The 12305-nt window shown below is 43.2% G+C and overlaps 1 protein-coding gene across 1 annotated transcript; it reads right to left on the reverse strand.

The window, feature by feature from the left end:
- Positions 1-1591: 1591 nt before the first annotated feature.
- LOC120431230 (26S proteasome regulatory subunit 6A-B) lies at positions 1592-3148 on the reverse strand. The gene is made up of 2 exons (XM_039596370.2): positions 2188-3148; positions 1592-2127 (listed from the first exon to the last, which is right to left on the reverse strand). Exons 1-2 carry the CDS (start codon positions 3026-3028, stop codon positions 1682-1684), a joined length of 1287 nt encoding a protein of 428 aa, XP_039452304.1. The 5' UTR covers positions 3029-3148; the 3' UTR covers positions 1592-1681.
- Between the last annotated feature and the right edge of the window lie 9157 nt (positions 3149-12305).

A 12305-nucleotide genomic window follows, 5' to 3' on the forward strand; every position in this document is an offset into this window, starting at 1 on the left:
TACTAAAAAATTATTTTAGAATCATCAGAATTTAAAAAAAATGAATTTAGGCCATTGCAAATATTATTCAAAAATCATGTCCCATGCCTCTGGCTTAAATCGAGAGGGGACATAAAATAAAATAAACATTAAATTTGAAAAATATTTGCAACGGCTTTAACAAAATTTAAAAAAGTTATTTCTCCAAATTAAAAAATAATCTGAGTTTTCAAAAAACAAAGATTTATAAATTTGAAAAAATTCTCTACAATTTAAAAGTTTTTAAAATCTTCAAAATTCTCTTTTCTGAATTTCGTAATTTTTTAAACATTAATAATTTTTTTTAAAGAAATTTCGGTATACTTTAAAAAATAAAATATCACAAAAATAAGAATTAAAAATTTTCAAAATTACCAAAAATTAAAAAAAATCAAAGCTATTTAAAAAATACGATAAAAATCAATAAAAAAAATGTCAGAATTAGTTAAGTAATATGAAAAAAAATAAGATTGGGACTATTCATAAACCACGTGGACAATTTTTGAAATCTAAAACAGACTTTTTTAGTTTAAAAAATCTCAAATCACTTTTTTGAATTTCGTAAATTTTTAAATTTTAATATTTTTTTAAAAAAGACTCTACTTAGGCTGGTACAGTTTTTTTTAAATTTTTTGTCACTCCCCCCCCCCCCCTTCAAAATTGGCCCGGGCCGAGGGACAAAAGCTTTTTTAAATATTTGCATCGGCCTTATCAAAAAATGGTAAAACTATTTCAAAAATACAATAAAAAATGTAAAAATAAGTAAAATAACATGAAAAAAAAATAAAATTTTCAAATTTAAACATTTCAAAAAACATCAAAATTGAAGATCTCACTAAAATTTTAAATTTGGCCAGCTGGAAAAGTTTTTTTTTTAATTTTGCGATTTTAAAACTTAGAATTTTTGAACATTTACTGAAATTTCTAAAACATCAACTACCTATTTAAAAAATATATCTTATTTGAATTTTATTCATTCAAAGAATCAATATTCTGCTTTTTTTAATTATAAAAAATCAGGCTTTTCTTAAGAAATAAGAGATTTCAGAAATTTCTATGAATCCGTGTTTTTTTTTTTAATTTTGGATATTTGAATTTATAAAGGAAGAATTTTTTTTTAATTTTAAAATTTGCGAATTTGTTAAATTTAGATTAAAAAAAAAATACATTTTAAAACTAAAAAAAAATCAAAAAGAAAATCTAAAATAAACAGATTCAAACATTTCAAATTAAAAAAAAAATCATTTAAATTTCCCAAAGTTTTGTGTCTCCTTATTTATTTTTTCTAAATGTTTTTTTTTTGAAATTCTTCAAGTTTTTCAAAATAATAAGAAAACCATTATTTTTCTAAACTTTTTTTTAATTTGAACGTTTCTAACAACTTCTTGAATGCACTTTTTTTACTGAAATCAAGTGATAAATAGTTAGTTTAAATTTATAGATCGTTTGAGAAAGGGTCTCAGCTCTATTTTTAAGTCAAGTTTCCCGTCAAAGATTTAATCGCAGCTCTGATTGTCTATCGAGGCCCTGGACCAAAACCAGTGAGAAGTCACAAAAAATAATAATTTAACGATTTAAAGTTGATTAGACGGTATTTTATTACTAAACGTTAGCATTCAAATTCAGCAAATCGATACAATATAAAGAAAGTTGAAACTTCTTCCTAAGCATAATAGTTAAGGTTGGCCTTCTTCTTGGCCTGCACCTCCATGATGGCGTCCATAAAGTCCTCATGGGTGACGGCGACGGCCGACCGACGCAGCGCAATCATACCGGCCTCGACGCACACGGCCTTACACTGGGCCCCGTTAAAATCGTCCGTGGACCGGGCCAGCTCCTCGAAGTTCACGTCCGGGCTGACGTTCATCTTGCGCGAGTGAATCTGCATGATGCGGGCGCGTGCCTCCTCGTTCGGGTGCGGGAACTCGATCTTTCGGTCCAACCGACCCGAACGGAGCAGTGCCGGGTCGAGAATGTCCACCCGGTTGGTGGCTGCGATCACCTTGATGTCCGCCGTCGAACTGAACCCGTCCAGCTGGTTGAGCAGCTCCAACATGGTTCGCTGCACCTCGCGATCTCCCGCCTTCTCCGAGTCGAAACGTTTCGTGCCTGAAAAGATTGAAATTTGTATTCAAAGCTGCGCCAAAAACATGCGACCAGATCCCTTACCGATGGCGTCCAACTCGTCGATGAAGATAATCGCCGGCGACTTTTCCTTGGCCAGGGCGAACGCGTCCCGAACCAGCTTGGCGCCGTCACCGATGAACATCTGCACCAGCTGCGGACCGGCCAGCTTCAGGAAGGTCGACTTTGTTTGCGCCGCACAGGCACGAGCCAGCAGCGTTTTTCCCGTTCCGGGAGGTCCATAAAGCAACACTCCCTTCGGCGGATGAATTCCCAGGTTCTTAAACTTGTCCTTGTGCGTCATCGGCAGCACGACGGCTTCGATCAGTTCCTGGATTTGTTTGTCCAACCCGCCAATGTCCGAGTACTGTTCGGTGGGCCGTTCGTCCACCTCCATCGCCTTGACGCGCGCATCGTACTCGGCCGGAAGTGTCTCCAGGATGAGGTACGAGTCCTTGTTCACGCCCACCAAATCACCCGGCTTCAGCTTCTCCGGATCGACGAGCCCAATCACGGGCAAAAAGTACGTCTGCCGGGTCGAAGTCTTAATGACGGCGCACTTGCCCTTCCGCTGCGAATCCAGCACCACCACCGCCCCGTCGTCCTCCTCCTCCTGCGGGTCCACGTCCAGCAGCTCAATCACGTTCGACACCAAATAGGGCAGCGTTTTGTTCACCTTAATCTTTTCCGTGTTGTCCTTAATCTTTTCGTTTTGCGTCTGCAGCTCGTGCGTAATCCGCATCACTTCGCTCTTCATAATTTTGATCTCATTGTCCATCAACCTGGTCCGGCTGACGATTTCGTCCGTGGGCATCCGGAGCACCTCCTCGCCGAGCGTTTCCTCACCGTCCTCCCAGATCGACTTGTCCTCCAGGGTTCCCGCCATCTCTGCTGCTGATTGCCTTACCGGGTCCGGAACGAAATTTATCACAAAACAATGGAAAATCCGGACTTGCTACGATGGAGCTGCTGGCTTTGGAGATTGCCGATGATGACTTTCCGAAAACGAAGCTGTTTCCGAGCTGTCAAAACATCAGGGGGTTTGGATGGAAAGGTCGAATTGCGCTACTCTTTCTGTCAAAAATAAGAGGGAACGGATGAAAGTAGAACGAGGACAGTAGCGCTCTTTTTGTGCACTCTTGTGGCATACATTTGGGCGTTGTATTTTAAATTTCTTTTTTTCTTCTTTAATTTTGACAAAGAACTTTGTCCTAAGGTTTCTATACGTGGTGTCAATCCAAAATTTTCGCGAAGCGAAAACGTTACGTGACGAATTCCCCTCTCGGCAAATTTCCCCTCTTTTTGGTGCACGCTGGTTGGATGAACGAACGTTTCCTATTCAGTCAATAGAGAGACGTGAGATTGATGTATCTAAAATCACCCCCACTCTACCTCATAATTTTCGGATCGTCGACGAGCCAACAAAACTCGGCTCGGTCGGTCCCGAAAATTCATTCTATTGCTGGACGTCGACGAGAACACATCAGAAGCAGATGGCCTGGTGGCCCGGTAGCAGACGGCCTGGAGGTCCGAGAGCAGATGGCTTGGAGGCAAGGACCAGCTAAGACATGCCGGTCGCGTGAGTCGATCATTGGAACTGGCCACCACCTGGACTGTAGTGGCCGGAGGCCCCGCGGATGTTCCGATGGGGGGACATTTTCCGGACCGTAAGAGTTGTGGCAATATGGGTATCAAACTTTATGGTTTTTGATACTGGACATGAAATTTGACATTTCGGCAGTAGTGGCCACAATCCAGAGTGGGCGGAGGCCCCGGGGATGTTCCGATAAGGGGACATTTGCTGGACCGTAATAGTTGGGGCAATATGGGTATCAAACTTTATGGTTTTTGCTACTGGACATGAAATTTGACATTTCGGCAGTAGTGGCCACAATCCGGAGTGGCCGGAGGCCCCGCGGATGTTCCGATGGGGGGACATTTGCTGGACCGTAAGAGTTGGGGCAATATGGGTATCAAACTTTATGGTTTTTGCTACTGGACATGAAATTTGACATTTCGGCAGTAGTGGCCACAATCCGGAGTGGCCGGAGGCCCCGGGGATGTTCCGATAAGGGGACATTTGCTGGACCGTAAGAGTTGGGGCAATATGGGTATCAAACTTTATGGTTTTTGATACTGGACATGAAATTTGACATTTTGGCAGTAGTGGCCACCACCTGGAGTGGCCGGAGGCCCCGGGGATGTTCCGATAAGGGGACATTTGCTGGACCGTAATAGTTGGGGCAATATGGGTATCAAACTTTATGGTTTTTGCTACTGGACATGAAATTTGACATTTCGGCAGTAGTGGCCACAAGCCGGAGTGGCCGGAGGCCCCGCGGATGTTCCGATGGGGGGACATTTGCTGGACCGTAAGAGTTGGGGCAATATGGGTATCAAACTTTATGGTTTTTGCTACTGGACATGAAATTTGACATTTCGGCAGTAGTGGCCACAATCCGGAGTGGCCGGAGGCCCCGGGGATGTTCCGATAAGGGGACATTTGCTGGACCGTAAGAGTTGGGGCAATATGGGTATCAAACTTTATGGTTTTTGATACTGGACATGAAATTTGACATTTTGGCAGTAGTGGCCACCACCTGGAGTGGCCGGAGGCCGCGGGGATGTTCCGATAAGGGGACATTTGCTGGACCGTAATAGTTGGGGCAATATGGGTATCAAACTTTATGGTTTTTGCTACTGGACATGAAATTTGACATTTCGGCAGTAGTGGCCACAATCCGGAGTGGCCGGAGGCCCCGCGGATGTTCCGATGGGGGGACATTTGCTGGACCGTAAGAGTTGGGGCAATATGGGTATCAAACTTTATGGTTTTTGATACTGGACATGACATTTGACATTTCGGCAGCAGTGGCCACAATCCGGAGTGGCCGGAGGCCCCGCAGATGTTCCGATGGGGGGACATTTGCTGGACCGTAATAGTTGGGGCAATATGGGTATCAAACTTTATGGTTTTTGATACCGGACATGAAATTTGACATTTCGGCAGTAGTGGCCACAATCCGGAGTGGCCGGAGGCCCCGGGGATGTTCCGATGGGGGGACATTTGCTGGACCGTAAGAGTTGGGGCAATATGGGTATCAAACTTTATGGTTTTTGATACTGGACATGACATTTGACATTTCGGCAGTAGTGGCCACAATCCGGAGTGGCCGGAGGCCCCGCGGATGTTCCGAAGGGGGGACATTTGCTGGACCGTAAGAGTTGGGGCAATATGGGTATCAAACTTTATGGTTTTTGATACCGGACATGAAATTTGACATTTCGGCAGTAGTGGCCACAATCCGGAGTGGCCGGAGGCCCCGCGGATGTTCCGATGGGGGGACATTTGCCGAACCGTAAGAGTTGGGGCAATATGGGTATCAAACTTTATGGTTTTTGATACTGGACATGAAATTTGACATTTCGGCAGTAGTGGCCACAATCCGGAGTGGCCGGAGGCCCCGGGGATGTTCCGATAAGGGGACATTTGCTGGACCGTAAGAGTTGGGGCAATATGGGTATCAAACTTTATGGTTTTTGCTACTGGACATGAAATTTGACATTTCGGCAGTAGTGGCCACAATCCGGAGTGGCCGGAGGCCCCGGGGATGTTCCGATAAGGGGACATTTGCTGGACCGTGATAGTTGGGGCAATATGGGTATCAAACTTTATGGTTTTTGCTACTGGACATGAAATTTGACATTTCGGCAGTAGTGGCCACAATCCGGAGTGGCCGGAGGCCCCGCGGATGTTCCGATGGGGGGACATTTGCTGGACCGTAATAGTTGGGGCAATATGGGTATCAAACTTTATGGTTTTTGATACCGGACATGAAATTTGACATTTCGGCAGTAGTGGCCACAATCCGGAGTGGCCGGAGGCCCCGCGGATGTTCCGATGGGGGGACATTTGCCGAACCGTAAGAGTTGGGGCAATATGGGTATCAAACTTTATGGTTTTTGATACTGGACATGAAATTTGACATTTCGGCAGTAGTGGCCACAATCCGGAGTGGCCGGAGGCCCTGGGGATGTTCCGATAAGGGGACATTTGCTGGACCGTAAGAGTTGGGGCAATATGGGTATCAAACTTTATGGTTTTTGCTACTGGACATGAAATTTGACATTTCGGCAGTAGTGGCCACAATCCGGAGTGGCCGGAGGCCCCGGGGATGTTCCGATAAGGGGACATTTGCTGGACCGTAAGAGTTGGGGCAATATGGGTATCAAACTTTATGGTTTTTGCTACTGGACATGAAATTTGACATTTCGGCAGTAGTGGCCACAAGCCGGAGTGGCCGGAGGCCCCGCGGATGTTCCGATGGGGGGACATTTGCTGGACCGTAAGAGTTGGGGCAATATGGGTATCAAACTTTATGGTTTTTGCTACTGGACATGAAATTTGACATTTCGGCAGTAGTGGCCACAATCCGGAGTGGCCGGAGGCCCCGGGGATGTTCCGATAAGGGGACATTTGCTGGACCGTAAGAGTTGGGGCAATATGGGTATCAAACTTTATGGTTTTTGATACTGGACATGAAATTTGACATTTTGGCAGTAGTGGCCACCACCTGGAGTGGCCGGAGGCCGCGGGGATGTTCCGATAAGGGGACATTTGCTGGACCGTAATAGTTGGGGCAATATGGGTATCAAACTTTATGGTTTTTGCTACTGGACATGAAATTTGACATTTCGGCAGTAGTGGCCACAATCCGGAGTGGCCGGAGGCCCCGCGGATGTTCCGATGGGGGGACATTTGCTGGACCGTAAGAGTTGTCGGCAATATGGGTATCAAACTTTATGGTTTTTGATACTGGACATGACATTTGACATTTCGGCAGCAGTGGCCACAATCCGGAGTGGCCGGAGGCCCCGCAGATGTTCCGATGGGGGGACATTTGCTGGACCGTAATAGTTGGGGCAATATGGGTATCAAACTTTATGGTTTTTGATACCGGACATGAAATTTGACATTTCGGCAGTAGTGGCCACAATCCGGAGTGGCCGGAGGCCCCGGGGATGTTCCGATGGGGGGACATTTGCTGGACCGTAAGAGTTGGGGCAATATGGGTATCAAACTTTATGGTTTTTGATACTGGACATGACATTTGACATTTCGGCAGTAGTGGCCACAATCCGGAGTGGCCGGAGGCCCCGCGGATGTTCCGAAGGGGGGACATTTGCTGGACCGTAAGAGTTGGGGCAATATGGGTATCAAACTTTATGGTTTTTGATACCGGACATGAAATTTGACATTTCGGCAGTAGTGGCCACAATCCGGAGTGGCCGGAGGCCCCGCGGATGTTCCGATGGGGGGACATTTGCCGAACCGTAAGAGTTGGGGCAATATGGGTATCAAACTTTATGGTTTTTGATACTGGACATGAAATTTGACATTTCGGCAGTAGTGGCCACAATCCGGAGTGGCCGGAGGCCCCGGGGATGTTCCGATAAGGGGACATTTGCTGGACCGTAAGAGTTGGGGCAATATGGGTATCAAACTTTATGGTTTTTGCTACTGGACATGAAATTTGACATTTCGGCAGTAGTGGCCACAATCCGGAGTGGCCGGAGGCCCCGGGGATGTTCCGATAAGGGGACATTTGCTGGACCGTGATAGTTGGGGCAATATGGGTATCAAACTTTATGGTTTTTGCTACTGGACATGAAATTTGACATTTCGGCAGTAGTGGCCACAATCCGGAGTGGCCGGAGGCCCCGCGGATGTTCCGATGGGGGGACATTTGCTGGACCGTAATAGTTGGGGCAATATGGGTATCAAACTTTATGGTTTTTGATACCGGACATGAAATTTGACATTTCGGCAGTAGTGGCCACAATCCGGAGTGGCCGGAGGCCCCGCGGATGTTCCGATGGGGGGACATTTGCCGAACCGTAAGAGTTGGGGCAATATGGGTATCAAACTTTATGGTTTTTGATACTGGACATGAAATTTGACATTTCGGCAGTAGTGGCCACAATCCGGAGTGGCCGGAGGCCCTGGGGATGTTCCGATAAGGGGACATTTGCTGGACCGTAAGAGTTGGGGCAATATGGGTATCAAACTTTATGGTTTTTGATACTGGACATGAAATTTGACATTTTGGCAGTAGTGGCCACCACCTGGAGTGGCCGGAGGCCCCGGGGATGTTCCGATAAGGGGACATTTGCTGGACCGTAATAGTTGGGGCAATATGGGTATCAAACTTTATGGTTTTTGATACTGGACATGAAATTTGACATTTCGGCAGTAGTGGCCACAATCCGGAGTGGCCGGAGGCCCCGCGGATGTTCCGATGGGGGGACATTTGCTGGACCGTAAGAGTTGGGGCAATATGGGTATCAAACTTTATGGTTTTTGATACCGGACATGAAATTTTACATTTCGGCAGTAGTGACCACAATCCGGAGTGGCCGGAGGCCTCGGGGATGTTCCGATAAGGGGACATTTGCGGAACCATAAGAGTTGGGGCAATATGGGTATCAAACTTTAGGGATTTTGATACTGGACATGAAATTTGACGTTTCGGCAGTAGTGACCACAATCCGGAGTGGCCGGAGGCCCCGCGGATGTTCCGATGAGGGGACATTTGCCGGACCGTAAGAGTTGGGGCAATATGGGTATCAAACTTAATGATTTTTTATACTGGACATAAAAAGTTGCATTTGGCTATTATTTGAAATTAAGCAGTTAAAATATGCTAATGCTAAGCAGTTAAAATATATTGCTTATTAGGCAGGAAGTAATAAATAGATTACTGCGATGCACATTTTTTGTGCCACTGTGAAAATCTGTTTCTGGAAATTTAGAATAACTATCTCGTAATCATTAAGAGCCTTGTAAAGGGTAGTTTTTAATGTCTGCTGTTCAAATTTCCTTTACTGCCGCCAATTGCTTGCAACAGCTTTGCAAAAACATTCCCGCATCTTGGTAACTTTCGAGTGGTGAAGGAAAGTAAATTGATTTCACTTCGATTTCTATTTCAGCTCCACTTGCAATTTCCGTCCCCTTAGTTCGATAGGACGGTTATTATAAGGGGGAATTTGGACCGGACATTCTAATCGAAAATTTCAACAATCATCTTGAAAAGTTCTTTGTCATACTGGTCATGTGTAACATAACCACCTGCACCTTTTTTAATTCAAGATTCTAAAATTATTACATTATGTATAACGATTTATTCAAAATCACCGACATGCCGCAAGGAAATCAAACATTTTTGGAGTCATATTTTTAGTCAGAAACTAATTGATTTTTTAATTTTCGATTATATTTACAATGTTTAAAATTTTTGATCATCTCAAATCATTTTTTTCTAATTTTTAGATCTAAAATTTTTGAATGTCCAATTTCTAAATTTTGCATTTTTAAATTTTTTAATCGTTGATGTTTAGAATTTTAGAATAAAGATTATTTTTAAATTTTAGGTTTTTAATTTTTTTTACTTTTTTCATTTTTTCATATTAATTTTTTAAATTTCAGATTTTTTGAATTTTGCAGGTTTTGAATTTTATTATTTTCAATTGGTCAGGCCAGGTCAGGCCTAGGGCAACACCCTTGAAGAATATCTGGACCGGCATTTACAAAGCGGATTCAGTGGCAGTTTCATTCTCAACTTAATGTTAACATGTTAAGGTTAATGTTAACATTCCATAGGTCGCCTCCCTAAGGTGTCGTGATTAGGTCCAGTTTGTGACGATACACTACCTTCCTTTTACTAAGCAATCGATTCCAGAATGGAAAAGATCACCAGTTGTGTTGGTCCAAGCCGGGATTTGAACCCCGATCTACCGCTTACGAGGCGGAAGCGTTACCACTGGGCTACGTGGCTCGGTCCAATTTTAGAGGCACGCTGGAACTTGCGCTGGAATTAGATGCTGTTCCCCTATCATGAAAATTCATGATTTTTTTTAATTAGCACATTTGGGGATTTTCGAAGTAAAATTTAGAGATTTAAAATTTTTTTTTCCTGTTTTTTTTTTCAAATGTTTTAAGTTAGCAAAATATTTAAAATTTGTTTTTGCAATTCCGTCGGGAAACAACATACTTTTCCTGTCATTCTTGAACGACGAAATAGCCTACTTTTCTGTACCAAAAATAACAGAATCGAATAGCAACACTTTTCAAAATCAATGCTGAAAAAGTTCTACTTTTCAGCACTGAAATGGGTGCTGAAAAGTTGAACTTTTCAGCACTTGTTTCGAAAAGTAACACTTTTCAACATTTTTTTGATTTAAACGATTTATCGACAAAATACTTGAAAATTTGACTTGAAATTTCACTCAATGGGTTTTTCGGAATTGCAAAAAATGTTGTATGGAACTCGTTGCAAAACTTATTTTTTTCAGCACTCGTCGTATTTATCCAACTCGGTGAACCTCGTTAGATAAATGTACGACTCGTGCTGAAAAAATCCTCTTTTTGCAACTTGTTGCATAAACTACTATTTTATAGATTTTTTTTTGCTGTCTAAATTTTGAATATTTTTATAAATATACGATTCCGTAGTAATTGGGTCCTAAAATGAAGCTTAGATTGCTGATGTTATTGTTCACAGCGATTAAGCTTATTTTTCTGAGTACAATGACCCTTTGTACGACCGTAAAGAGCTTAAAATGGATTTTTAAATCAATTTTGAAAAATTAACCTCGCGGCACTGACGAACTGACGTGCCACCAGGAACAAATTGGTCGATCATTTTTGACCGCACACTGCTTCTTTTTCTTTCTACTGTTCTCTTCTTCGGCGATTGTCAGAATTTGAGTTTGACGTTTTGTCATATCAGCTGTTTTCTTGCTGTGAAGAATTCTGGAACAACATGTGTAAATGGCGGATAAGAGTTGGAATGGAAATGTTACGAAAAGTCTAAAAGATAGCCTAATTTGGAAGTTTAACGAAATTTCTTGCCTCATTTCACCTTAAATAATGCAAGATTAGCAAAATATTCATCGTTTTGTTCAGAATTTGCAAAAGTTTTCAGGCTTCAATATGTTTTCCCCCATTTTCATTTGTTGTTCCTGAAAGTATCTCAGCAAGTGCAGCTGCGCATCTGTCAAATCGTCTGTTTGACAATCGCTGAGGGTGAGTGAGAAGGAAGATAGGAAAGTGCGGTCAAGTTTGGATTCGGGGTGGCACGTCAGTTCGTCAGTGCTCGCGGTCCTTCTTGACAGAAAAGCTCCTACTTGACAGGTCGTTCCAAGGGAACCATAGTTGATTCATCGAAAAAATGTTGTCTTGTCAAAAAAAAATTTGCATTAAAATGAAAAAAAGTGATCAGAAATGGTTTTTAATCGTGTTTTTTACCGTTGTACATAAAAATTGGCATAGGGCTTTAGTACCCAATTGTTGAATAGGGCAAAACTGCGATTGTAAACAAGCAGTCTATCCCTCTCTTACTTGATGATTGACAACGAGCGACTTGTTCTTGATGCTCAGCTTCGACCGCCGATTCAGCGAGAGTAGAGCGCGTTGGTGGAACTTTCCACCTTCTCGATTATGTTGTTACGTGCTTGTCGTACTTCAGCCACTTCAGCTTCTTGTCATGCACCACACCCAGACATTTCATATTAAATACACTCAAACCCCGATGGTTTGACACCAACTGTTGTCAAACGAACGGGGTCACTTTTAAGTTTGACACCCCTTTTACACGGAGTTCACATACTCTACCAAACGTGTGTTTTGATAGTGTACGTGAGCGCCATGTAAAAAGTGACAGTTCGTCACTTTTTAATTTGACTTTGACCAACCAACGGGGTACAAACTAAAAAAGTGTCAAACTCGGTGTCAAACGAAAAAGTGACCAACCACCGGGGGTTGAGTGTAATGCAAAATTTGCAAAATATTCACCGTAAAGTTCAGAATTCGAAAGTTTTTAGGTTTCAATATGTTTTCCCCCATTTCCATTTGTTGTTCCAGCCTGATCTACATCGGGAAACTGCTGCGATACTGCGCTGCGCCGCGATGACAGTTGTGAAAAATTTTCGTTCTAAATGTTCTTAATCCAGATTTTTTAGCGAAAATGGCGTTCGAATGGTGATCGCCCGAAAAGTCAAAATCACGCAGTGTTGCCAACATTAAGAAAAAAGTGTGTAATGCGCGTCAAGCTTGAATTTGGACTGGCACGTCAGTTCGTCAGTGCTGTTACTACGGACTTTTC

The sequence above is a fragment of the Culex pipiens genome, chromosome 1, assembly GCF_016801865.2.
Source record: "Culex pipiens pallens isolate TS chromosome 1, TS_CPP_V2, whole genome shotgun sequence".
Classification (NCBI taxonomy): Eukaryota; Metazoa; Arthropoda; class Insecta; order Diptera; family Culicidae; genus Culex; species Culex pipiens.